The sequence below is a fragment of the Sminthopsis crassicaudata genome, chromosome 1 (genome assembly GCF_048593235.1).
Source record: "Sminthopsis crassicaudata isolate SCR6 chromosome 1, ASM4859323v1, whole genome shotgun sequence".
NCBI classification, from domain to species: domain Eukaryota; kingdom Metazoa; phylum Chordata; class Mammalia; order Dasyuromorphia; family Dasyuridae; genus Sminthopsis; species Sminthopsis crassicaudata.
The window spans coordinates 670661722-670689071 of record NC_133617.1 but is presented as its reverse complement, the minus strand read 5'-3'; the positions used below and the strand labels follow the sequence as shown (position 1 = coordinate 670689071).

At 49.2% G+C, this 27350-nt stretch overlaps 1 protein-coding gene and 1 long non-coding RNA gene across 4 annotated transcripts in view; one reads left to right on the top strand and one right to left on the bottom strand.

Moving 5' to 3' along the window:
* The window catches only part of MST1R (macrophage stimulating 1 receptor), a 29510-nt gene extending 7873 nt beyond the window's left edge, over positions 1–21637 (top strand). For 2 of the 3 annotated variants that reach the window (XM_074283296.1, XM_074283297.1), the window contains 19 exons: positions 1052–1240; positions 1554–1679; positions 2371–2541; positions 3012–3172; positions 5487–5646; positions 5779–5915; positions 9365–9526; positions 9782–9875; positions 10016–10228; positions 10405–10551; positions 11008–11170; positions 15112–15213; positions 15298–15498; positions 15814–15894; positions 17472–17653; positions 18054–18163; positions 18671–18836; positions 19697–19833; positions 20513–21637. In XM_074283296.1, coding sequence (XP_074139397.1) covers positions 1052–1240; positions 1554–1679; positions 2371–2541; positions 3012–3172; positions 5487–5646; positions 5779–5915; positions 9365–9526; positions 9782–9875; positions 10016–10228; positions 10405–10551; positions 11008–11170; positions 15112–15213; positions 15298–15498; positions 15814–15894; positions 17472–17653; positions 18054–18163; positions 18671–18836; positions 19697–19833; positions 20513–20822 — 3012 coding nt within the window. In that variant the 3' untranslated portion in view covers positions 20823–21637. The remainder of the gene's footprint in view (positions 1–1051; positions 1241–1553; positions 1680–2370; positions 2542–3011; positions 3173–5486; positions 5647–5778; positions 5916–9364; positions 9527–9781; positions 9876–10015; positions 10229–10404; positions 10552–11007; positions 11171–15111; positions 15214–15297; positions 15499–15813; positions 15895–17471; positions 17654–18053; positions 18164–18670; positions 18837–19696; positions 19834–20512) is intronic. The other variant, XM_074283298.1, reaches the window with a different exon arrangement.
* The window catches only part of LOC141551552 (uncharacterized), a 51200-nt gene continuing 32847 nt past the window's right edge, over positions 8998–27350 (bottom strand). The window contains exon 3 of the long non-coding RNA XR_012484897.1: positions 8998–9735. This is a non-coding gene — a long non-coding RNA (uncharacterized LOC141551552). The remainder of the gene's footprint in view (positions 9736–27350) is intronic.

Sequence of the window (27350 nt, the reverse complement as noted above, 5' to 3'; positions counted from 1 at the left end):
CCCCAGACTCCCCTCTCCGCCAGGAGGGCCCTCCTGACAAGAACTGTTTAGCTCTAACCCAGGGCAAAGGCACCAGATTTGGAAACTAAGGATCTGGGTCTACATCCTGATTGCTCCTTAACTGGCTGGGTGATTTCCTTTTCAGATCCTCAGTTTATTCACTTGTAAAAAGGAAGTGGTTGTACTTAATCATCTCCTTTCACTTTAAATGCCATGATCCTTTATGTTCTTAATGTGTCCCTTGGACAGTTGTCCCCTTTTCCGTAAGTGGGGGTCAGGGTGCCCCAGTCTAACATTTGTCTAAGGGCATCAGGGGAGGAGGGGACGGGGTTAGGAGTCTGCACGAGGGGCCTCATTTCATAAGCGTAGGCGTGATCCAGCTGCAGACAGATGGAGTACACCTCGACCTTCCCCATTCCCTGACACAGCTCAGACAGACCTCAGATTGAGCAAAGTCTGTGGCAATATTGGAAACAGGAAATGTGAGTGTGTGTTGAAGGGGCGGGGATGGACCTTGAGAGGAAGAGGAGGAGGAGGAGGAAGGTGAGGCTTCTGTGGTGAGCAGTGCCTTCAGGGCCCTAACTAGCTTTCTGGGGCTGATGGGTCTTTGGGGAGGGGAAGGATGAAATAAGGGTTTGAAGGTGAGTAAGAGAATGTTGAGGAACAACCTAGATTAAGATTTTATTTCAGAAAAGACCAAAGGTTAAATATGGGTTCTATTACTGACTAACTGGGCCTTTATTTCAGCATCTCTGAAATCTAGGTAACCCTGTTGGTACTGCCAGCCTAACATGGAGATAGGATAAGAATGGGGCACAGAGAACAATTTCAGTTTGCTTGGGGTACCCAAAGGTGAGTTAAATGAAACAAGGCTTGATAGGATGTGGGAAGCCTTGAATACCAGGATCAGAAGTTTATACTTTATTTAGTACAATGGGGAGCCACTGCTGCCACTTGGAGACCTCAAAGATCTATAGAAATATGAGTTTTCATTTTTACTCTTCTGAATTCTGCTGATCCTCTCTGCTGGCATCCTTTGATTCTCTCTCAGCCTAAAACAATATTCCTGGACTCCAATGTCAGCTGCTGGAACTACCCCACAACGATCTCCACCAACTACCCCCGAGAGGACCTCCTCAATGGGCACCTGGACAATGTTCTCCTTACGGCCATCCACGTTATCCTTCAGGACAATGCTACGGTGGCACATATGGGAACTGCTGATGGGCGCATCCTGCAGGTGAGGATGGGAGGAAGATGTCTGGTGGAGGGTAAGACAGTTGTTAAGGTCACTATTTTTTGGCAAAGAGGAAGCAGGGTGTGGGGGAAAGAGCTCTAACCTCGGAGGTAAGAGAGCTGGAAAAAATCCACAATTCTACCTCTTTGTATGAATGTGTGAGAAAAGCAGGGTAATAATGGGAAGAGAAGGGGGGGGAGAGAGTGACAGAGAAAGAGACACAGAGAGGAAAGGGAGAATAATAATCACAAAGTATTTTATAAATCATAAAATGCCCTAGCAACTTCTATTATTCATGTTCATTTTTGGCCCCCAGGTGAAGTTGTTCAGGTCACTCAACTATCTGCTCTACGTGTCCAACTTTTCCCTGGGATCTTCCCAGCCTGTGCATCGAGAGGTCAGCAGACTTGGAGACCACCTGTTCTTCAGCTCTGGCAATAAAGTAAAGTCTGCATCTCCCTGGGATGCCATGCAGGAGGGTATCAGCAAAGGGGATGGGCAGTGTCCCTCTGATCCTAGCTATTCTTTCCCTATGGGAAAAGGCCTAATCTCAATTCAGGAAGCCTTTATTAAGCACCTCCCAAATAAAGAAGCATTTATTAAGCACCTTCCAAATACAGGAAGGACCCAGTGCTTAATGAGAAATGTAAAGACAGACACGATGCAGGTTCTACCTTCAAAAATCTTCCAATCTATCAGCTTAAAATCTAACTAAATAGGGGGGAACTAAGAGGATCACATCTAGTCAGGTTTGGGAAAAATACTCTGAGAAATTTAAAGACAGAGTGATCCAAGCTAAGGCTGCCTACAAAGAAGGAGAGATATGATCTCTCTGTTTTTCCCTTTTCCCCTCTTTCTTGGTCTTTCTGTCTCTTTCTGCCTCTGTGTTTCTCACTTTCTGTACATCTTTCTCTCTTTCTTCCCCTCTCTCTTTTCTTTGCCTCTCTTTTTTCTGTGTGTGTGTGTGTGTGTGTGTGTGTGTGTGTTTGTCTGTCTCTTTGTCCTCTGTTTCTGTCTTTATTTCTGTTTCTCTGTCTCTTTCTGTCTCTGTGTCTGTCTGTGTGTCTGTCTCTTTGTCTGTTTCTCTCTCTCTGTCCCTTGTCTCTGACCAGTGCCTCCATCTTTACCCACAGGTCTTCAAGGTGCCAATCCAGGGTCCTGGCTGCCGTCACTTCCTGACCTGCAGAAAATGCCTCCAAGCCGAACGCTTCATGGGCTGTGGTTGGTGTGGGGATGTCTGTGCCCGGAAACAGGAGTGTCCAAGTACTTGGCAGCAGGACTCCTGCCCCCCCATTATTACTGAGGTATGTTTTTCTCCAGCCCTTGCCCCTCCATCCCCTCTCCCAGAGCAGCTGTTCTTTCTCTTGGATCAGCTCAGAAAGAAAGATTAAAAATTAAGTCACTCAGCACTAAGCCAAATCTGCCCCCAGTTCTCCAATAAACCCAGGGAACTCACAATTTACCCAATTTATAAAGAAAACCCATTATATTGAAATATTTATGAAAATTCAAATAAAAATAAGTCCATACTCCCCAGGTTGAAAACTATTGCTCTAAAGGCTATAAAAGGCAGAGGAGGAAGGGAAAACTAAATTGGCTGGGGAAGCCAGAGCAGGATGAAGTGAGACCCCACTGGTTTTCCTGGCATGTCTTCAATCCTTAGGATTAATTTTTTACCCCCACTTCCCTGGATCTAGAAACCTAATGGGGAGTGGGAAGTGGTTCCTCCAGGCACACACATGTGTGTACACGTGCGGGTCTATGTGTGTTACAGTTCTACCCCAAAGCCGGACCCACGAGGGGCAGCACGAAGCTGACAATATGTGGCTCTAACTTTCACAGCCACTTCCAGGATCTGGCCCCAGAGGGTCCTCAGAAAGTCACAGTGGGCCAGAGCCCCTGCAAAGTGCCTCCTACAGCTACCTCATACATGACGTATGTATACATGACCCCCTACCTTCCTAGTCTGCTAGCAAACTGTTCTCCTTTGTCCCTCTTCTCTCCTTCTGCCCGCTCCAAGCTGGCACATCATTCAGGGAGCCAGGGAGACTCGGGTTCTTATCCCAATGCTTGTTTGGTCTCTCTATGCCTCAGTGTCCCCATCTGTCAAATGGGAATAATAATCTCAGTCCTTCTTCTCTCTCATTTGTTTATGTAGAACCAAGAAGGAATGGGAGGGTACCTGGTAGTTATCAATTGCTACACCAGTGGAAGGGATGATATGTAATAAAAATTCAGAATTCAGCAAGCATTTGCCGACCACCTGCCATGTTCAAGGCTCTGTGCTGTGGGTGTTACAGGGGAAACATAGTAATGCTTTTCTTTCCAGTTAAACCTACATTTCATCTCAAGCTTTCCTATTTCTGTTCCCGGTACTACTGTCTATCCATTCATCCAAGGCTCTGAAGCTCTGGTCCTGGATTCTTCTCTTTCCTACCCTATAGCCCCAGCCATCCACAGCCAATCAACAGACAAGTCTTGTTTCTCACCTTCTTTAACATCTCTCCCATACAACAACCAGCTCCACCTTGGCTCAGGCTTTCCTTATCTCTCATGTGGACAATCTCCTAAGAGGCCCCCTAACTGTTCCTTCTGATCTTCCCTTCCAAGCTGCCAAAATCATTATCTTCATATGTCCCTCTCCTACTGAGAGGTTTTCCTTCAATAGCTCCCTATTGCCATCAGGATATAATACAAACTCCTTGCCCTGGCATCGCTGGCTTCTGTAATATGGCTTCAACCTCGTTTCTTCCCATAGTAGAGACAAATGGGACTACTGGCTATTCCCCATTCTCTTCCTCACAATGCAATTGCAAAGGCTGTTGTTCCCTGCCTGGAACACTCCCCCTGTTTCAGTCTGTTATGATCCTTGTTTCTTAAAGGCTTAGCTCGAGTCACTCCCTCCATGTATCCTTCTCTGATTCCCTGCCTCCCCCAGCTAAAAGGGATCAATCCCTCCCTGATCTTTCCTCCTTCACACTTATGTTTCCAACTGTATTGTAGCTGTTTGCGTATTTGTCTTTTTCTCCCGTTAGACTGTAATCTCTTTGAGGGAAGGTACTCTTCTATCTTTGTATCTCCAACACGAGGCTAAACACTTAAGAGCATCTAATAGCATTTTGTTGAATTGAGTAAAACCCAGTCTTTGCCTTCTTCAAGTCGCAGTCAAATAGACACATAAAAGTACCATACAAAGCACTAGGATTCGGTTCAGAAAAGAGAAGGGTAAAGGGTGTTAGAGTTAGCAGGCGCACAAGGGGCAGGGGTGGAGAAGGGAAATCTCCCCTGAGGGAGGTGGCATCTGAGCTGGGTCTTGATGGATGGAGACTATTCCTATAAACAGAAAGAGGTCTAGGGAAACGGGGAATTAAGAATTTGTCTGTTCAATCATGTCTGACTCTTCCTGGCCACATTTGGAGACTGGAGTGGTTGGCCATTTCCTTCTCCAACTCACTTTACAGATGAGGAAACTGAGGCAAAAAGGGCTAAGTGACTTGCCCCAGGTCACACTATAAGTGTCAGACCAGATCTGAACTCAGGAAGATGAGTATACCTGACTCCTGGCCCAGCTCTCTATCCGTTGCATCATCTGGCTACCCACAGATTTACCAAGTGCCCACATGTGCCAGGCACTAGGCTAAGTGCTTTACACTTATTATCTCATTTGATAGGGTAGAGAGTTGGAGAGTCCAGGCATGAGCAAAAAGTAAAGTATATTTCACAAAAGGTAAGTAGCTCAGGCAGATTGGGATGGAAGGTTATATAATGGGTGGAATTAGGACATCTCCTAATTAGGCTATAAAGGTAGATAATACAGATTAGCCTTGGATGCCAGACTAGGAACTGATCCACCTTCTGACTGCATTTTTGCTGGCTTTCTCTCACACCTGAAATGCTCTCTCCCCTCAGCCCTGGTCCTCAGCTTTCCTTCAGATCCTACTTAGAATCTCATAATCTTACTTTCAGCAAGAAGCCTTTCCTCATCTCTTTTAATGTTATTCGCTTCCCTCTGTTAGTTATCTGCAATTTATCCTGCATATGTCTTGTTTGTACATAGTTATTTACATGCTGTAGCCCCCAGTGGAATGAGCTCTTTAAAAGCCTTTTCTCCGTGGTTTTATACAAAATTTCCAGAACATAGTAGGCACCTACTAAATGCTTGTTGACTTGTGTCATGGGGTGGAGAGGGAAGGTTTCAGACACGAGACTTTACCTGGCTTCATGCTTTCCCCCCTCCCCCCCTCCCAAGCTTCAAGAAGGTCTTTGTGGAACAGCTGGAGTGTTTGCTGGAGGCTTCAAGTTCCCAGGCTCCTGGTCCTGCCAACGTCACCCTCAGCATCCTCGGGGCACCTACCCAATTTCACTTTCAGCTGAATGGCTCTTCTGTCCTGGGCGGGTTCTCCTTTGTGGTAAGTCAGTTTGGTTACTGCTGTGGGTGAAAATGTGGAGATGATGGGTGTGTTGGGAGGCTTTTCCTAAGTATTGGGGGTTGAGCTGTTGATGAGGTGTTCTCTGGGCTTTTTTCCTGTGTCCCTGAGTAGGAGCCAGTGGTGACGTCCATTTTGCCATTATTTGGCCCTCGGGCTGGGGGCACTGAGCTCACCATCAAAGGGCAAAATCTGAACGTGGGTTCCAGTCATCTGGTGCTGATTAATGGGACTGAGTGCACCCTTAAACAGTGAGTACTTCTTTGGCACTGAGTAATGGTGGCTGAACGTGGTTGGGGGCTACTTGTTGCTATAATGTGTTCTTTTTTGGGGGGGACAAGCAGTCAATCAATGAGTGTTTATTAAGCATCTCAATATGTGTCAGCTTACATGCTGGGGAAAAATATAAAAGAATATAAAGAACAAAAATGAATCAATCAATGTCATGATTACATTCTATCTGATAATGTATACATACACCGAAGCTATTGGAGGGACTGTATGGTGCAACCCTGGGCAGAAATAGGGGAGTTCAGAAGAGGGATGAATTTGAGGGAAAGATGATGAATTCTGTCTTGGAAATACTGAGTTTGAAAGACATCTAGTTTAAAATGTTAAATAGTTACTGCAAGACTGGAACTCAGGAGAAAGACCAGGCTGGATATATAGGTCTAGGGATCATCTGTATCAAGATACCAAGAGAAAGTAAGGAGAGAAGTATAAGGGAAGAAGACCTAGGACAAGCCTCAGTACATCTGCCACAGCTGGGAGGTGACGTATGAATGATGGACCAGCAAAGGAGGTTCAGAAGAAACAGTTTGACAAGTAGAAAGAGAATGACAATAGTGTCATTAAATCTTGAGAGGAAAGAGTATCCAAGAAGAGATAGTGATCCTTTGGGTCTACTGCAGAGTGGTTGGGAAGAATGACCGAAAGATACCAGATTTTGCACCTAAGAGATTATTGGGAGGCCAGTTTCAGTTGAGCGATGTAACCAGAAGTTAGAGTAAAAGGTTGATAAGTGAATGAGAAGAGAGGAAGCAGACACAATGAGTAGCTTTTTCTAGGAATTTGGCTGAGAAATGGAGGAGAGTTTAAGGAAACAAGAGGGTCAAGGGAAAGTCATGGGAGAGCTTGCAAGTAGATGAGATGGCATAAAGGGAAAGATTGAAGACTGGAGGAAGAGGAATGATTATATTTTAATCTATCTGAGGAGATGGAAGGAGGTGGGATCAAAGGTCTAAGAGAAGAGATTGGTCTTGGACCCTGAGGATTGCACCTTCATCAGAAACTAGAATGAAGGAGAAGAGAATAGGAGATGGCAGCAAATGGTTTTGAGACGTAGAGAAGATGGGTGGGGATAGGAGATGAAAATCGTCTCTTATTTACTCAGTAAAGTGAAGTCAGGACTTCTGCTGAGAAAGTGGCCAGAAAACAATAATAAGGCTTGAAGAGAGGAGAAGTTTTGGCACAATCACTGTGGAAAGTGAAAGAGAGAATTAGTTAAGGAGAAATAAAAGGATTGCTTTGCTGCAGTGAGGGCCCAATTGAGATCTGACAACCCAAGTTAATAGTGGAAGCAATCAAGCGCTGTTGTGTTAGTAGCTACTGAGGGCCCTAGTGACTACAGCAAGAAAGATGTGATTCAGTTGCTTTGGGAGGAGTCCACTGCCATCCTGAACGAGAAGGCTGCTAACCCTGTTACACTCTGTCTTCCCTAATCAAATCACACCTGGAGAATTATATTTAGGTCTAGATGCTACAAAGCCTGTCTGGAATAATGAGGGTCTGTGAAGGATCTATTTTTTTGTCTTGGTCAAGGGGCAAAGTTTATTGTAATTGTAATGTCAAGACAAGGGGACTAAATTCCAAGAGCATTTAGCAAAGAAACAGAAGCAAGGAGACACATTGATCTAGTTGTGAAGGATTTTTTGCGGAAACTAGAGATATTAAGCTTTGATTAGGAGCTAGCATTTATAATTGGGGCATATGCTTCTCTTGTATGATGACTTGCTGAACCCTTTTCAGGGCTGCTCATCCACCTTTAGTGTTCACTTGTTACCCAAATGGCTCCAAGAAGCTGTAACCTATGCAGTGACCATCTTGGCAGATGGGTTCAACCAGGTTGAGGGTAATCAACAAGTCTCAAGCCCTTGAGAAAATTAGGGGGACGTCTACATTTCCCTTCCTCCAGTGGGCCCCGAAGGGGGCTGAAGCAGGTGCTAGGAAGAGCTTAGAGCTTGGTCAAGAATCAGAGATACCAAGGTCTCCCAGGCATCCAGGGCCATCATCAGTTGTCCTGCCTTTTGTCCTGCTCCTGGAGTTTAATGAAGAAGAGTAAAGATGGCAATTTTGTGCAGCTCTACCTCGCTTAAATCCAGTTTAAGCACAAGTCAAGAAACACCTATGATGTCATTGGTCATCTTAAAAACTGAAGGACAAACAACAACAGTATTTATATAGTGTTTTAAAGTTTGCAAAACCCTTTGCTGATATTATCTCATTCGCCCTCACAACAACTCTGTGAAGTTTATGCTGTTATTATCCATGCTTTCAGGAGGCTGAGAAGTGTAAAAAGTTACTTGCCGGGGGCCATGTGAGTAGTGATAGTCTGAAGCAGTATTCAAATTCAGGTCTCCCTAATTTCTAGTCCAGTGCTCCAGCTGTTATACCACCTAGTATTTATCCATCTATGTATGTATCTATCCCTTCGGATTGGATTAGTTAGGTATGCTTCTAAAGCCCTTTATTGAATGTTATTTTACTACATTATAGTACCAGAAGGGTGCATTTAATAGTTCTGCTTTTCTGCATTTGTTTGTGAGGGTTTTATGTCCTAATACATGGCCAGTTTTTGTGATGTTGCCATGTATGCTGAGGAAAAAAGTCTATTCCTTCCTGTTCCCATTCACTTTTCTCCAGAGAGCTGCCATATCTAACTTTTCTAAAATATATTCATCCCTTTAACTTCTTTATTATTTTTGATTAGATTTACCCAATTCTGACATAGATAATCTATCTATGTAACTTGGGGAAAGTATTTGAAGAGCTGTCCTATAGTAATGATAATAGCCAACATCTATGTAGAGCTCACTGTCACTGTCCTAAGTGCTTTACAATTGTTATCTCATTTGATCTTCATAACAATAGGTGCTATTATTATCCCCATTTTACAGATGAGGAAACAGAGGTAAAGTGATTGGCCTAGAATCACATAGCTATTAAACGTCTGAGACTGGATTTGAACTCAGGTCTTCTGACTCTGGGCCCAGAATTTGTCAACAACACTTAGCATTCTGCTTGGCTGCAGGGGGCAGAATCAGGAGCAGCAGGTACAGGAAGGCAGATTTTATTTCAGGGTAAAGAAACAGCATTTAAGGTAGCAAGTTTCCCTCCCTGGTAGTTTTCGAACACAGACTGGATGACCGCTTGTTGGGAAAGCTCCTGCTCAGTTAGGAACGGGACTAGATACACTTTGCAGCTCAGGAATGCCTCGGACATGCTGTTGGACAAGTGCGAGTCAGACACGACCCAGAAAAGGTGGTGACTGGTGATGGCTGAGTGGAGACTTTAAGAGGGATCCAGCCCAGAGCAGGAAAAGGTTCTCAGAGGAGAGTGAGGAGGGAAGGAGAAGTTGGGCCAGCCAGCCTGCGACTTCCGCCCTTTCGGCCCTTGAATCTTGTCCTCCCTCTTTCCTCAGGATGGAAGAACAAAGGCTTCTGTGTGTCACGCCGCCGGGAAGGGACCTGGCCAATGTCTCCATCAGCTTGTCCATTGGAGGGTCCAATATCTCTATCCCGTGGCTCTTCCAGTATCGGGACAACCCCCGCATCTTCAGCATCTCCCCCAATTGCAGCTATTCGTGAGTCCCTTTGTCTGTTCCACCTTCTGTCCCCCCTCCTTCCTCACTTGAGGAGCTCCCAGTCTGTAAGGGATACGAGGAACTGATCGCTGGCTCCTGAGTCTAGACTCCTGCTTCCTTTGGGCCATGTCTTCCCAGTTCTCTCCTGGACTTGGGCATTCGTGGGCACACCGGGCTCTCCCCCCAGAGGCTGCTGCTCGTCACAGTACCTGTATGGGAGAACAGAAAATAAAGTCTCATTTTCTGAACCTCCAGGGGCTCCCGCATCACTATCCGAGGCCAGAACCTGGATGCCGTCTGGCACATGACTCTGGCCTTCGAGGACGGGCACAAGACAAAGGAGCACCGGGTGAGCCACCCCTGGGAGTCTCCTCTGAGACCTTGTCCTCCCCCTCCTTCCTGTGCTAGCCCGGGCAGCCTCGCTGGCCCTCAGTCCCCAGCCCGGGACTGGGAAGAAGCGTTGCCAACCTGCCTAACTTTGGCCTTCAGGAGTGCAGCAATGTGACCCTCCCCACGGAGCGCGTGTGCCTGGCTCCTGCCTACTCCCACCTGCCGGACGCGGAGCAGGTACAGGGCAACCTGAGCATCAGCGGGGACGGCTCCGTTCTCTACTTCCATCCCAACTTCCCCTTCTACTCCAAGCCCCAAGTCCATCCGCAGCTGGGCCCCCTGAAGATTGACCACGGCACTGTGGAAATAAAGGTTTGTGGCGGGGGGTCCACCCGGCTGAGGCTTGAGTTCTGAGGGCGAGAGAGCTCTGGCCCCCTGGGCATGGGAAGCCATTGGCAGACAGGGAGGGAGGGGACCAGAGACAACATGTGCTGGCGGAGAAAAGAAGCTTGGGAGAGGTAGAGCAGAAAACACCTTCTTGTGTTCAGTTTCCTGGACTGAGCGCCGTGGCCTCCTGCATGGATGTGAACATGACCGTGGGGGGCCAGAGCTGTCGGGCCAACCTGAAGAATAACCCCGTGATCTGCTACGTTCCTCCCACCCTGTCCATCCCCCACAACGGGGCTCCCCTGCAGGTAGGGAACTTTCGGGCACCCGGAGCACAGCCCCTTGTCTCCCTGAGCCTCAGGCCAAGGGTAGAGAGGGAGAGCTATTTCCTAGGAACACGGGAACAAACAACCGAGACCTGAGCCTCAAATACTAGACTCCTAAACCCTGGATTCACACCTGCCCTCTCAGGTCCTCTGTAACTCGAGATGGGAGCCCCAACAAGGGGGTCCCAGCGAGACTTGGGCAGTGTCATCGCAGGGAAAAGGCTCCCCAGGGAAATGTCGTGGAAGCCTAAGCCTTGCTCCCCTAGCCCTGAGTTCGGTAACAGAATCTCATCTAACAGATCCAGGGAAACAAGGGCTAGAGTCCAAGTTACCAGTGGGCCAGAGAGGCCCAGAGGAGGTCTTTGTGAGGGGGAGGGGCTGGGGGGCTTCACCAGGTCCCAGCCCAGGGGGTCTGAGCTGGGTCTGGTTGGTCCCTAGATCTGCCTTAATGGGGAATGTCGGCACCTCAGTTACGTGATACAAAGCTCCTCCGAGCTCCCACAAGCCTTCGTCATTGTGTTCTTAATCATCACCGTGCTGGTGGTCTGCTTCCTGTCCCTGCTGCTTTTCAAGTTGTGGAGGAGGAAGAGTAAGAGGAGGGGTGAGTCTCTCTGGCTACTCATCTTTCCCTTCCCTTTACCTCTATTCAGAGGTAAGACTGAACAGAGTCCTAGAGTCAGGAAGCCCTGAGTTAAAAGGGAGCCTTAGAGACTAGCTGCATGATTCTGGACAAGTCTCTTAACCTCAGTTTGCCTCAGTTTCCTCATCTGTAAAATGGAGTTAATAACAGAACCTATCTTGTAGGGTTGTTGTGAGGATCAGTACAATGCCTGGCACACGTAATGCTTATTCCCTCCCAAAGTGGAGGGTCTGGGAGGTGATGAGTGGAGATCCAAGCGTTTGTTGGGCCCGTTGTTAGAGGGATTCTTGCTTGGGTGCAGGTCCCACAGACACTTCTGAGGTGAGGTCCCTTTCAGCTCTTAGACTGAGCCTGCAGGGACAGACCCCTAGTCTCACTGGAACACTCCCCTTCTCCCTCTCTCCCCAGCATGGACCTAAAAGTTGACAAAATCCTCAGATTTGGGAGTTAGGAAAACTGCCACTGACTTGGGCAAGTCTCCTCCCCCACCTGAGACTTCAGTGCCTCATCTTTAAGATGAGAAGGTTGAACTGCGTGATCTCCAGAGTTTCTCCTAGCTCTGGGATGTTTTTGCTCTTTGTGGTTAGTCCCTTCCTAGGTCTGACATTCTGTGTCCTGGGGGCAGGTCCCTCCCAGGTCCGACCATCTGCCCCCTGCGTTCTAAGATCCCAGCCTGCTCTGGGGTCTTGTTGTTCTAAGTCTGTGCCCTTGGGACTAGAATCTAACAATGGAAATTATAATTCATTATAGCACCCATTATGCTTTGCATGATGACTCAGAAAACTTGCATGTCTATTATCAATCAATCAAAAGATTATTAAGTATCTACTGAGTGCAGAGTGAATCTCTCCCCACTCGAATCCATCCTCCACACAGCTGCCAAAGTGATTTTCTGAAATGCAGGTCTGACTATGTCACCCTCCCCCCACCCCCCCAGTCTCCCACCCTGCCACTCAATAAATCCCAGTGGCTCCCTATTACCTCTGGCATAAAGCATAATAAGCTCCTTTGTTTGGCATTTAAAGATCTTTACCGGGGGCCTCCTCTTTCCTTTCTCATCTTCTCACACCTCTCACTCGTGCTAAGGGCCATCCATTCTGACTCACTTGCAGGAAGACTTGCTCTCATCCCTCCGCCTTTGCTCAGGCCTGGAATCTCCAATTCTTGGAATCCCTGGCTTCCTTTGAGACTCAGCCCTGAGGCCGCCTTTCACAGTGGCCGTCCCCCCCCCTCCTATCCCCTACTCCCAGGGCCGCCCTTCCACCTGCTTTGTCTAAGTCTTGTCCTTTACGTCCACATTGCCTCTCCCTAAGATGGAGGGCAGAAAGTGGCTAAAAAACCAGAAGGAGAGAAGGAGGGGGAGAGGATCCCGCCCAGACGCCCTGGCACATTCTGGAAATTGCTGGGAGGAGAAAAGTGACATGGGCTTTAAGCCTCCTGCAGGTCTCTTATGTCACGCACTAATGCCAGCCGAGATCATCAGGGGACAGATTTGTGCCAGAAGATCAATGATCATAGAAAACCAACTGCATTTGCCAATAGAGGGCTCGTGGGCAGGGGGACCGTTCTCCCATCCCCAGATGGGTGTGATTGGACTCGGAGAGGGCTGTCTCCAAAGTGTTTGGGGACCATGTGTACAGAGCTAATTTCAGAGAAGAACCGAAAACAACTTGTTGACCTATATTCTGACAAGTGCTAATTTGGATGCCACCAAGCAGCTGGGGCCCCAGCCTTCTCGGAGCTGGGTGTGCATCATTTGACAGGAAGAACCAATGTGAATGTAGATGCCCCGGCCCATGAACCCCCGTGTACAGAAGTGGCAATTATCTGGGTAGTGGGGGCTGGCGTGGATCTGCGCCAGAGGAAACGGGGCCCCTAACAGACGGAAGCAGGGCAGAGGGCCAGGGACTTCCTCTGCAGAGTGGGAGCAAAGTTTGTAGCCTTGGGCCAGGCCTTCTTGTTCAGGATGAAATGAATGGTAAACCCAGCTCAAAGAAAATGATCCTACGAGAGAAGGCAATTAGCCCTACCCAAGTCTACCAGTCCATGGCTGTCACCCAGTCTGGGGGATTCCGGGGACCCCAAGCCAAGAAGAGCTCTGAATCTGGTACAAAATGGTTCTTTGAGCTCCAGAAGGTAGAAGTACACAAGAAGTATGTAGCCTGAAGCATTCAAGGGAAGAGATGACTAGGACAGGAGCTGTTTACCTGGGGAATACAAGCAGGTATAGACTTGTGAAGCCAGAGTTGATTTATTATCTCTGGGAAGAGCCCAAGACAACATTCAGCATATTTCATTTTTTTTTTTAATTTTGAAAATAGCATTTCATTTTTCCAATTACATGTAAAGATAGTTTTCAACATTCAACTCATTTTGAGTTCCAATTTTTTTCCTCCTTCCTTCCCTCCCCAAAATGGCAAGTAATCTGATATAGCTTATACATATGCAATTATGTAAACATATTTCCACATTAGTCATGTTATGAAAGAAGATATAGAACCAAAGGGAAAAGCCATGAAAACAAAAAAACAACCACAAAAAGTGAAAATAGTGTGCTCTGTCGTGCTTTCCCTGGCTGTGGATGGCATCTCCCATCATGAGTCTTTGGGGATTGTCTTGGATTGTTGTATCAGCAGGGCAAATTTCAGCGGTGGCCGAGTCCTAGGAGGGACAAGCTGATCCCTTCGTAGGCAGACGGAGTTCCCGGAGGCAGCCACTGAGACTTCCCTGGTGGCCGGACGGGATGGGGGACGTCCATCTCAGTGGATGCCTCCTCTGCCAAGATGCATTTCCATCAGGACTGAGATTATGCTACTCCAAGATATGCTTATCTTGGAAGAAATGAAGGAATGTAGGCCCGGCATCTCTCCCCGGGGGGTTCCTCTGCCCCCAGCATTTTAATTGCACCCTGCTGGCTCTGCTATGGCCACCGAGGCATCAGTGCACTCAGCATGGGGCTTTTCTAATGCCCGTCTTCAGTGCCACCAGGAAAGATGCCAGAGGCTTTATTCCATACACCTGCATGTGTGGGGGGGAGCCAACTGCTGGGATCTGTACTTTGGAGTCTCTGCGGATGGGGAGGGGAGAGAGAGGAACGGCTGGTGACTCACTTGATGGAGTGACCAGCTGACAGAGGCCTATTGTCTGGCTGTGGACTCAGCTCCGGAGAGCCAGAGAGGAACAAACAATAACATGAGGTTTGGGGTCACCGGCAAGGGATTCGATTCCTGCTATAGAATGGAAAACACAAAACAGCCGAGGAGTGAAGAGCCGCCCCATAAAAGCAGACTTAGGTGGTCTATAAAATCTCCTCAGAGAATGGTCGGGGCCCTTAGAAGGGCCACATCCCACTCTCCAGAGGTCCCGGCTCTGGGATCCGAATAGGGGAGGGACAGAGGAGATCATCTGAGTGAGGAAAGTCAGGGCGCAGGGGCAGATTAGCAGAGCTGGGGGGGAATCTCAGTCCCAAATTGGCCCCAAATTCTTCACCACTGTCACATGGCCTCCTATTGCTAATGAGTTCTTGGGATTTGACTCACTTCTTCCTGATTGACAGCTAAGTAATTCCTTCCTTTTCCCTCTTAAAGAGAAAAAAGAACAGCTCTATTATCATTTTATGCTTATCGGTTGTGGGGGGGAATGACTTAATGCGGCCCTTGGTTCATCTTTAAAAGACTGCCCATTTCCCTCACTGGCAGGGGAGGGTAGATTATTTTTTCTTTGCAGATGGGTAGATGGAGCCCAGAGAAACGTGACTTGCTTAAGGTTGTACCTGGAGTTTGTAATCTATTCAGAACTAGAATCTGAGTTTCTTGGCCCCCAGTGACCCCAGCTGGCAGGGAGAGCCCTGAATCACTGGGGGGCATAGGAGTACAGCTCTGAGGGGGTTGTTGCTCTCACAGAAATCTCTCTTCGAGAAGACCCACGAGGCTCTCTGGACAGGAATCATCGAGCTGTCTCCCTGCCCCTGCTCCGATCAGGCTCCGATTACAGGAATGGCACGGGTAAGGAAGAAATGACAAGGGACGGATCGGAAAGGGGTCTGCTCCCTCAGCGCTTCATCATTTCCCTTCCGCTCCACCTCTCAGCACCGCCCAGTCACACGGTGGAAGGTGGCCATGTTCAGCTTGTATCGTCCACGGGCAGCAGCAGTGGTTCTGGGGTTCCCCTCCTTCGGGTCAAGTCCATCTGTGCGGCCGAACTGAGTGCGGAGCTCCTGGCTGAGGTGAAGGATGTCCTCCTCCCTCCCGAGAGGATCCTCATACACGATGACCAAGTCATTGGCAAAGGTGCGGGCTGGCAAGGAGTCTCGGGGGCTGGTCAGAGTCGGGGCAGGGGCTTGAGCCAGGGGAATGGATAGGTCGGAGTAGGACGAGGTTCTCCCCTTCCCCAGCACCTCCTTAAGTATGGTGACCGAGCCAACAGCAGTGGTGAGGGCTGGCCAGGGTGGAGGCCGGGCCAAGGGCCCGAGGTTGGGGAAGGGAAATGGTGGATCCCAGGGCATGGGATAAAGCCAGGCCCATTTCCATCGTCCTGGAGGAGCTTTTCTCCTGTTCTTTATGCATCCCGGGCTCCTCAGGTTCCCTCCTCTTCTCTATCCCCAGGACACTTTGGAGTTGTCTACCACGGGGAGTATGTGGACTCTTCTCAGAATCGAATCCATTGTGCCATCAAGTCACTGAATCGTGAGTGTGTGTGTGTGAGTGTGTATATGTGTATGAGAGTGAGTGTGTATATATGTGTGAGTGAGTGTGTGAGAGTGTGTATGTATGTGTGAGTGAGAGTGAGTGTGTGTGAGTGAGTGTGTGAGTGTGAGAGTGTGTGTGTGAGAGTGTGTATGAGTGTGAGTGTATGTGAGTGTGTCTGTGTGTGTGAATGTGAATGTGTGTGAGTGTGAGTGTGTGTGTGAGTGTGTGTTTGAGTGAGTGTGAGTGTGTGAGTTTGTGTGAGTGTGAGTGTGTGTGTGAGTGTGAGTGTGTCTGTGTGTGTGAATGTGTGTGTGAGTGTGTATGTCTGTGAGAGTGGGTGTGTGAGTATATGTGTGAGTGTGTGTGTGTCAGTGTGTGAGAGTATGAGTGTGAGTGTGTGAGTGAGTGTGTGACAGTGTGAATGTGTGAGTGTGTGTGTGAGTGAATGTGTGTGTGAGTATGTGTGTCAGTGTGTGTGAGTGTGTGTATGTGAGTGTGTGTGTCTGTGTGTGAGTGTATATGTGAATGTGTGTGTGTGAGTGTGTGAATGTGAGAGTGTGTGAGTGTAAGTGTGTATGAGTATGAGAGTATGAGTGTGTGTGTGTGTAAGAGTGTGTGTGAGTGTGAATGAGTGTGAGTGTATGTATGTGAGTGAGTGAGTGTATGTGTATGTGAGTGATTGTGAGAGTGTGAGAGTGTGAGTGTGTGAGTGTGTGTGTGTATGTGAGTGTATGAGTGTGAGTGTGTGTATGTGAATGTGTGAGTGTGTGTGAGTGTGTGTATGTGAGTGTATGAGTGTGAGTGTGTGTGAGAGTGTGTGTGTGAGTGTGAGTGTATGAGTGTGAGTGTGTGTATGTGAGTGTATGAGTGTGAGTGTGTGTGAGTGTGTGTGAGTGTGAGTGTATGAGTGTGAGTGTGTGAGTGTGTGTGTGTATGTGAGTGTATGAGTGTGAGTGTGTGTGAGAGTGTGTGAGTGTGTGTGAGTGTGAGTGTATGAGTGTGAGTGTGTGTATGTGAGTGTATGAGTGTGAGTGTGTGTGAGTGTGTGTGAGTGTGAGTGTATGAGTGTGAGTGTGTGAGTGTGTGTGTGTATGTGAGTGTATGAGTGTGAGTGTGTGTGAGAGTGTGTGAGTGTGTGTGAGTGTGAGTGTATGAGTGTGAGTGTGTGTATGTGAATGTGTGAGTGGGTATGTGTGTGTGTGTGTGTGTGTGCGTGTGCTCGGGTCAGCCCTGTGGGGAATCCCTTGGCTTTTGCAGTCAGGTCCTTACTTGGGATCTGGGGGGCCGGGGGTAGAGGAATGGAGGAGGAGGGGAAACTATCCGTCTTCTCCCCTTGCAGGAGGGAAGGCAGCCGTGGCCTTGGGGTCATGCTGCCCGGGCCTCCGTTCCCCTCTCGGTAAAGGGCATACTATGCCAGTCTCCAGGGTCTGTGAGGGAACAGTGCTCCCCCAGGATGCCCTGCAGATGGCTCTGCGAGGGCTTGCTCTGCGGGGGGCGGGCCCTCTTCCACCTCCCTGGGCAGAGAGCCTCCCCGACCAGGCCCCGGCTAGCCTGAGAGCTTGAGTGTTCCGCAGGGATCACAGAGCTGGAGGAGGTGGAAGAGTTCCTGCGGGAGGGCCTGCTCATGCGGAGCTTCTGTCACCCGCACGTGCTGTCCCTTACTGGCATCCTGCTGCCCCCCGAGGGGCTCCCCAGCGTGGTGCTGCCCTACATGAAACACGGGGACCTGCGACACTTCATCCGCTCCCCCAAAAGGGTAAGTGACCTTCAGACCACCACTAGCCTTCCAAAGTGATTGCTGCAGCTCCTCCCGGTGCCCCCCAGGGTGACGGTCTCAGCCTCCATCCCCTGAGACCAAGAGGGCCGTGGCTCCCAGCCAGAGCCCAGGCTCCCTCCTTTCTTAGAGAAAAGCCTACAGCTCTGCCCTTTCTGCCTGATCCAACCTCCCCTACTTGCCCGCGGTCTCCGGGCCATGCCCCAGGCCTCTGCGGTCTTTGCCACTTGCCCAGCCCATCAAGGGTCTGTTTCTCCCTAAAGTCCCCCATCCCGCCTTCCTGCTGGCCAGGCCATCTCCGAGGGGAGGGCGAGGTCTCTGAGCCCACTAGGAGAACCTGGCGCTGGCAGTATCCCACAATGACTGCTTGATGTCTTTTCAGAATCCCACAGTGAAGGACCTCATTGGCTTCGGGATCCAGGTGGCCCGAGGGATGGCCTACCTGGCTGAGAAGAAATTTGTTCACAGGGACCTTGCAGCTCGGAATTGCATGTGAGGAGCCAGGTTGGGGATGTCCCAGAGGTTGGGGGGAGTCTAAGCCAGGGCAGAGAGACCCCGGGGCAGGACTTGGGTCAGGAAGTCAAGGAAAAGCTGCCAGATTCCAGGGAGACCAGCCCTCAGACCCGCAATAACTCGGATGTGAGATCTTAGGAAAACCTCCTCTGTGGCTCCCAAAGATAGAACCACGATGAAGGTGGGACTAGAAAGGTCTCAAAGGTCCCTTTAAATCTCCCAGAAAGTTTTCTGACATAGGAGATCGAAGCCTCGGCTTAAAATCAGCAGAGTGGCTCTGTCACATATTCATTGTGTCGCTTCCTCCCCCACAGACATCCCTTTTCTGTCTCAATTCTCCTACCTGTAAAATGGAACAGAATTAAACTCCCTGCTGGATTCTTGATCCCACTGCAGGCCGACCCAGACAAGCCCCCGGGGAGACAGAGAGGGCAGCCCCGTCCCTGTACCACCACCTTAGGGGTCCCCTGTGTCCCGTCTCCCCAGGCTGGATGAGACATTCACAGTTAAGGTGGCTGACTTTGGCCTGGCCCGGGACATCGTGGACAAGGAGTACTACAGTGTCAGGAAGCACAGTCACGCCCGGCTACCGGTCAAGTGGATGGCTCTGGAGAGTTTGCAGACCTACAAGTTCACGACCAAGTCAGACGTGGTAAGGAGGGGCCTGTTCCTCTTCCCACCCTGGCCCGAACCCTACCTGTCTGACTGTAAAGTGGCCCTTCCCCTTCTCGTCTCCACGGAATGAGGTCTGCGCCTGTGGGCCTCAACCAAGGGGACACACCTCCTTTCCCCTTTCCCATCCCTCGCAGTGTGATCTTTGGCCCCTTAGCCTTCATGGTCTCCCTTATAAAAGGACTAGATGGTCCACTCTACCCTGACTCTCCCCAGACACTGGCTAACCTAAAAATGTAACCTCCCAGCCACTCCCTTTGCATCCTTGTGAGCTGCGGATGAGGGGTGCAGGGGATGGCCCCCCGATTTTATAGCCGGGGCTCAGAAAGGTACATTGCCATTCAAGGTCACACAGTCAGTGTCAGACTCGGGGTAGTGATGCTTGGTCACCCAGTGCTCTGGAATGAGTCATTATTGTCAGGAATATGACTGTTATACATTTGCCACAGATAGTCCTCAAGGTGATTCACCTCCTCTCCTCTTCCTCCCCCACAGACAGATAATCAGGAATCGATTCTAGAACCTACAAAGTCCTTGACATTTCTATCATTCTTGGGTCTCAGTTTCTCCTGTCAAGTAGGGGGAGATTTTCTGCAAGGGGTCTGGGCAGAGGAGCAAAAGGAGCATGGTTTTGGGGGATTTGAGGATCCAAGGGGGAAAGAGGAAGAAATGTTGAAGGCCGTTTAAAGGATATAAAGTCTGCCATAAGCCTCAGACACCCCATCTTTAGTCGGGGGGGTCCTGTGGGGAGGTGAGAGGACCCTTCTCAGGCTGTAGAATCAGAACAGTTGAAATGGCCTTCCACTGACTCTGCTAATACTCTGTCTTCTTCGTCCCCAGTGGTCCTTTGGGGTCCTCCTCTGGGAGCTGCTGACTCGAGGGGCATCCCCATATCCCAGCATCGACCCCTTCGACATCGCCCATTTCCTGGCACAGGGCCGACGTCTACCCCAGCCCGAGTACTGCCCTGATGCCCTGTGAGTACCACGAAGGCTCGAGGAAGCGGGGCACAACTCACCTGAGGGAAGGGGCTGGCTGTATCAGGCTGAGAATCAGGATGCCCTGGGGCCTCCTTTATAAAATGAGGGAATGGAATCATAAAGGGCCCTTTCAGTTCTGTTATCCCCAGATGATTCCAATGTTCTTTTTTGGAGTAAGAGATTTATAGATTAGAACCATACTGCAAGTCAGTTAATCCCAAATGCCGGACCTTACCACAAAAAACTAGAACCAGTTAGGCCTTTAGACTACCTAATCACCTCATTTTGGGGAAGGAAATGGGGCCCCCAAGAAGTGCTTGGTAAAAGTCATATAGTCTGATTGATAGAATCAGGATCCAAAATGAGGTCTGCTGTATAGAGTGGGCTCATAGACCCTGGTTTGGAGATGAGACCCTTGGAAATCGGACCTAGCTCTGCACTAACTTACTATGAACTTGAGTGATTCTTTCCCCATCTTGTGGGTCCACTTCTCTCCTTTGTGCAGTGAAGGGGGTGGGACTGGTTGGTGAATAAGAACCTCCCAAGCTCTGGTGGTCAGTGAGACTTTCTTGGGTTGGGGCCTGAGCTCAGGGAGAAGGTGCAATTACCAAGATGAAGAATGGAGTGGATTTGTGTGCACTGCTCTCCTCCCTCTGAGGCTATCTGTCCTTCCCAGGTACGCGGTGATGCTCCAGTGCTGGGATCCTGTCCCCACAGAGCGGCCAGCCTTCGGGGTGCTGGTAAGAGAGGTGGAGTGTGTCTCGGCCTCCCTCCGGGGGGAGCATTATGTCAACCTGCACAGCGGCTATGTGAACCTGGAGGGTGGCCCCCGCTCACCCCCCTGCCCCAGCTCCGAAGATGAACTGGACCAGAGTGAGGAGGAGGAGATGGGACCTGGGGATTCAGGGAAGAAGGATGAGGCAAAGGAGGCCTCCAAGCGAGGCAAGGGTCTCCGGCCACTCTCGGCACCCCCCCTCACCACATGACAGCTGCTCTCGGGAAGGATGCCGTCTGAATCAGGACAAGGACCTCCCCAGAGGAGGGGACAGCCTAGATCTGGGTGCTCGGGAACCCAGAGCGGGCAGCTCAGGGAAACTGAGGAAGGAGGAGCAGGGCCGACAGACAGAGCCCCGGGCTGGTCTGACTCAGGCTCCCCGGCTCTTGGTGCTGGGGAGAAAGGCAAACATTTCAAGGCCCTTCCTGGCTGCTGTCCTTGTTCGGGAGCCTGGTCCAGCTCCTTGCTTATAATCCAGGTTGTTAAGGGACAGGGGAAGGACAGGTCATCTCTCCCCTCCTTCCCTCTGAGGAAAGAATGGGGACAGGACCTTTTTCAAATGGTGTGAAGAGGCACAGACCTGTCATTCACAAGCTCTAATACCCACAGAGGATCAGGGGCGAGCCACAGCCCCCTATCTCCCTTCCTTTCCAGGTGGGAGTGGTGTGAAGAAGGTGGTCCCTTAGGGGTTATAACCCCCACCTCATTTCTTTTGAGACCCCTTTACATGTTCAGCCAACCTGGGGAAGAGCTGGCCATAGAGAGTGCTTGAGGATCCTACAAATACTTCCTCCCACTGCACCTCAGTCTCCATCATAATTTCATTCATTCCTCCACTTTTCATTGAAAAAAAAAAAAAAAACATTATTCTGGAATCTCACCTTCTGTAAGAGTAATCCCTCCTGGTCCTCCTTAATTTGAATGTTTTCCCTCTGAGACCATCCCTGATTTATGCTGTTGTTTGTATAGAATTGTCTTCATGTTGTCTGTCATTAAATTATGAGCTCCTTGAGAGCGGGACTGGTATTTGTTTGTTTTTTGCCTTTCTCTGCCTCCCCAGTGACCTTCTCCTGGGAGCTGCCTTCTCCTCCAACAAGAGGGGCGGCCCCGGAGTCCGGAGAGCCGGGTTCCAGCCTTTGGCCCTGCCACTTGTGTGACCTTAAACAAATGCCTTCTCTTCTTCCTCTGAAGTCAGGATGGGGCCTGGAGAGTCAGAGTCCCGGCTTCCACCTTGGACAGGCCATGTTCTTCCATCCCACCCGGACATTTGGGGATTCTAAGGCCTATGGGATGCTGACTTTCGGCCCTCCTCATCCGGCTAAATCTGGACATCAGCCTGTGGTTCCCTGGCCCGGACACCATCCCCCACTTCTGTCCACACAGAGTCTCAGCTGAGTTGGGGGAAGGGAGGCGGAATCTGCAGGGAGGGGGGGCCTGGGAGAGGAAGGAGGAGGGTGAGGGTGAGCCATCCATTGTAACCAAGGCATTCAGACTTCTATTTATACCAGCCTCAAGGCCATCAGCACAGCAGGCCAGGCGGGGACTGGGGGCCCATGAATGGCTGCTTTCCCCAGAAGGGGCTGCTGGGGGAACGGGGGAGGGAGGTTCTCAAGCAGAGAAGGCAGAAAATGTAAAAAGCACAGAGCTTTCCTCCTCTTCCCCTCATCCTGCTCACCAGATCAGACCATTCCAGAAAGTCACTATTCACTTAGAAAACATCTCCTGCTGGCCCGGGGCCTCCGATTCTCTCATCCCTGGCCCAGCCTGGCTAAGCTGCTCGGAAGCTGTCTGGGTAAAGATAATGCCCCAGGATCAGCCGGGCCTTCCCCCCAGCCCCACATCCCAGGCCTTCTGACTTTCTGGACTTTCCTCCATCTTAACCTGCTTTGATTGACAATAAGCAAGAACCCCAGGATAAGTAAACCAATTTCACCTAAGTCCCTTCCTCTCCCAGCCTCAGTTTCCTCACCTGTAAAATGTAAACATCAGGCCACTTGGTCTCTAAGGTCCTTCCCAGATGAAAAATTCTGATGGTCAGAGTTTTCTGGTCATTGCCCCAGCCAAAGGCTATAAGAGGACCCTCGGGTCCTTTGTCAATAGAGTGTGGGGTCTGAACTCCAGCAGGAGGAGCAGTGTATTGACCGTAATCTCTGGTGGAAATCCATCCTTGTGAGATCACTGACATTTTGAGAGACAGTTGGTAGTATTTTTTGGGGGTGGGGGTTCATCCTGGCTCAACAGCTGGTGAGGCTGATCAAGAGAAAAGAGTTGAGGTGACCAAAAACTCAGCTTCTAAATGATCTTCCTCAAGTGCCTGTCTAACCATGTTACTCCTCTACTTAATAGATTCCAGTAGCTCCCTGTTAGTTCCAGAATCAATTATAAAATTCTCCGGTTTGCAAAGCCCTTCCTAACCCAACCCTTTCACCCCTTTCCAGCCTCCTTACACCTCACTCCCCTCCAAGGATTCTCCCATGCAGTGATACAGGCCACACTCTGTCTGTCTGGAGCATGAACATTTTCAACCCCTTCCTTCTGCTCCCCAGGCCTGGAACTTCCTCCCTCCTTATCTCTGCTTCCATCCTTCCCTGGCTTTCCTCAAAATTTCAGCTAACGTCCTATTTTCTATACCAATCATCCTTTCCCAGTCCTCCTTAATTTTAATGTCTTCCTTCTGAAACCATCCCCAATGGGTCCTGCAGCCATCTAACTCATATATGTCTATTTGCATGTTTTCTCCTCTATTAGCCCAGGAGCAGCTAGTTCCTTAGGAGCAAGGACTATTTGGATTCTGGGGGGACTTCTCAGAAACTCTAGTGCACCACACCCTTTCATCCTGGCTCTGGGAGCCAGATGGCTTCTTGCCCATTTTTGATCATGAGGGACTTTGGGTTAGATCATCTGCCTTTCCCGATCATTGCCCACTGAGAATTCTTTTTTCATTCTGGGATCCTTTGGGGGAGAGGAGAGGAGAGGCAGAGTGAGACATAGGATCCCAGGTCCCATTCGGGACCCACAGTTAGGCTCCAGAGATGGGGATCTGACTCTTAAGCTTCGTCTGCTCATGCCTGGGATGGACATGGAATTTTCCAAAGCCTGTTCTAGATAATATCTAATGTGCTGAATTTGGAACCAACAGAACCTGGGTTCAAACGCCACCTCTGATGTTTAAGAGCCAGAGTTTAATATGTTGCCTTAAGGTTTGAGAAATGCTTTAATATTATCACACTCTGATCCTCACAATAACCTTTTCAATTATCTCCATTTTCCATTTGGGGAAATTAATAACAAATGTCTGAAGTTGGATTTAACCTCAGAATTTCCTAATATCAGGCCCAATGTTTCATCTGTTGTACCAAGTAGCTACTTAGAGATGTCAGTAAAGCACTTTTAAAATCTTTAAATGGATATATGAATTATTAAGGGCAGCTAATATGGAATGCCAAGCCTAGAGTCAGGAAGGCTCAATTTCCTGAGTTTAAAATCCAGCCTCAAACACTTACTAGTATGAATATATGGATGTATCTATGAACCTGAGGAAGTCACTTAATTCTGTATACCTCAGTTTCCTCATCTGTAAAAATGAGCTAGAAAAGAAAATAGTCAACCTCTCCTGTATCTTTGTCAAAAAAACAAAACCAAACCCAAATGGGATCACGAAAAGTTCTGCCTGAACAACAAATAATCAGTTATCATAATCACTAACAATCCTCAGAAGCAACCTGCGCCAGCTGAGTGTACTCCTGAGCAGAGTTTAGAAACGTGGGTACATAAGTTGGCCAAGAAAGGAGGTCGTGGAGCCATCCATGCATGGCTCAACAAAGGCTGAAGGTCACCTGCTGCTTTAGGCCATGGGGAGCAGCTGCATCTCCATCCCGGTTAAGTGCAATGAAAACAGAATGAGACCTGGTCTCCGTCTCCCTCCAAGCCCTCCAGCTATCATTTTTAATAGCTATTCTCCTGACAGTGAAGTTTCCCATTAAATTATATATTCGGGCTTAGCTCTGACCTAGCTCCAGCTTTGATGTTGCCCTTAATATCAGGCTGCTAATTCCTCATTAAGAATTTCCAGAGCTTTTTTGTGTGCCCAGTTCTGTGTTTCACCCTGGGCTGAATAGGAAGAGAGAGACCCAGAGGAGATAAGTCCCAGTTGACAAGATGGCCCTCGGACGTGTGGGAAGGGCATGGACCTCATGAGCTACCTTAGTATCCCAGGCTAGTCCCATACCCTCTCTAAATGGGAATTAGACTAGGTTATCTATAAATTCCCTTCTTCCTCTAAACCATGTGATCCCAAGATAACTGAGAAATTGTTATCTCTCAGAGAAGAAATTCTCACAGAGCCCTAGACAGAGAAACACCTGTTTTAGCAGCTGGGGGAGGAACAGGATGAACAGAATTCACTCAACGTGACCAGCTGTCATTGGCTTTAACTGTATCTCTGCAGGACTCTCGGCTCAGCCCAAAAGTTCCCTCCCTTTATGTACCTCTCTCTACTCAACCATTTTACCTGTTAACCAAAGAAATAAAGGGCCCAGGATCAGAACTAAGTTAACCAAAGAAGTAAGGGACCCAGGATCCTCTGATCTTCCCCAACTGAGCTCCAGGTTTTTCAGGAGGAAGAGTGAAATCATCAGGGATCCTGTCTGGATTTTATCTCCCATTATTCTTTTGGGTGGAGCCTGCTAGAAAAATATAATTGTAATGATATAGGGCTTTAAGGGGTTTTTTCCCCCAGTTCATTTTTCTATTGAAGAGTTGTGAGTATGCAAGATTGTCTCCATTTTATAGGCAAAGAAGGTAGAGAGGTAATAGTCTTGTCCAGAGTCACACTGTGAGCTGCAATCCACATCTGGAGTCTGGGCTTCAGAACTGGACTGTTTTAAGAAGACTTTCCAGAAAAATCGAGTGTATCCAGAGGAGAGAGAACAGAATGTTGCAAGAGGACTGGAGACGGACATAGCATACGACAATTGGTTGTTTAGTCTGCAGAAGAGAAAACTGGGCTGGAGGCTTGATCTCTGACTTCCAAGTATCTGAAAGTCTGTTATGGGAAAGAGATTAGCTGCAGATTTTTTGGAACGCTGTCACAGCTCCAGTGGCTGTTAGCTTCTTTGATGGGGGGAAGATTTCTTCCTTTGGAGGCTGAATGACCATTGTTAGAATACTATTAAGGAGGATAACTTTTCAGGTATGGGTTAAATGGTCTTTGAGCTTTCTTCTGACTTCTAGGCTCTTCTCCCTGGGATGCTTTGGAGAGCAGGGAATTGAGATTTTATAAGACCCAGGGAAGGAGGATTGGAAGGAATTGGGAAGAGTGAACCCATGGAACCAGCCTGGCTTTGAGGTTCTAATTCCAAATTCAACAAAAAGCTCTTAAAAGTCCCCAAATGGGAGGAAAATAGTTAAATTTTGGACATGTTGAATTTTAATTTTTTCTCTAATAATTGTTAATAGATGCTTTTTGATTGTATTTCTAGTCCCTGAGGGTCCTATCTTCTCCCCTGAACTTCCATTTGCCTCATACTGCCCCGTTCCCTGTCCTGCAAATAGCTCCATCTAGTCCAGGGATGCTGAGAATAAAGCTCAGAGAGCCAGGAAGGGGCAAACCCAGACCCCGCCCTCAGGGGGACATAGTCTGGGAGGAACAGAGGAGGAGCAGAACTGGGCCTTGCCCCACCCTGGGAGTTTACAGCCTAGGGAAGGCAGTGCAGAGTTCTCTAACTGGGATAAAGCCTGCTCTCTTCGAGGATTCTTCCCCTGCCCTGTCCTGTGTCCCAAGAGATGTCCTAAGGCTAAAACTCAGCACTAGAGAAAGGGAGGGGGAGGGCGCATCTGCCAGGGGCGTTCAGAGAGTGAAAAAGTTGGCATCTGGTTCTCAAGTTCCCTGGTCCGGTAAGACAAGAGGAAGCCCTCCGCCTCCTCTCTCAGCTGTCACTGGGTAGTTATGGCAGCAGGATGCCTCGAGGGATTCCAGAATGCACAGGCGCGGACACACACACACACACACACACACACACACACACACACACACACACACACACTCACACACACACACACACACACACACACACACACACACTCACACACTCACACCTGAACTGCCTGTGCAGTTTGCACGTAGGCTGGCTCACAGTCTCCCCTAATTCAGTCTCCTCTCCCTAGGAAATTGGACAGACTCCAAGACTCAGCAAGCTTCCAAGCAAGCTGTGGGGGGAGGAAGGGGCATTTGGGCAGAAAAACTGAGAGATCACAACCTTTTCCTGGCAAGGGTGTCATTTGCAAATGCGGTGTGTGCCAGCCTTGAGTTATGAAGCCTTGAGTGCCAGGACCACTGGGGTGGGAAGGGGTTCCACCGGCACCACAGGCTCCCAATCTCCCCCTTCTGGCTCCTCATTCTCTCTGACTCTCCTGCATCACACAGTTAGAATGCCCTCTCTTCATTTTCAGCTACTGGAATCCTATCTCTGCTCCAGGGTTTGCCAGGTGAAGCTTCCTCCAGGAGCCTTTTCTGGCCTCTCCAAGCTGGCTGCCCCCTCTTCCCTGTATTCCCACAGCCCTGTGTCAGAGCCTACCGCCTTCCGCAAGACAGGGGGGTTCTGATCGTCCCTCTGGGCTTCGAGGACCACGAGGAAGGAGAAAAGGTCTCTGTCTTTCTATGGTATCAAGCTCTAAGCTTGTGTCAGTCAATCAGTATGCTTAATTAAGCACCTACCATGTGCCAAGCACCCTTCTAGGT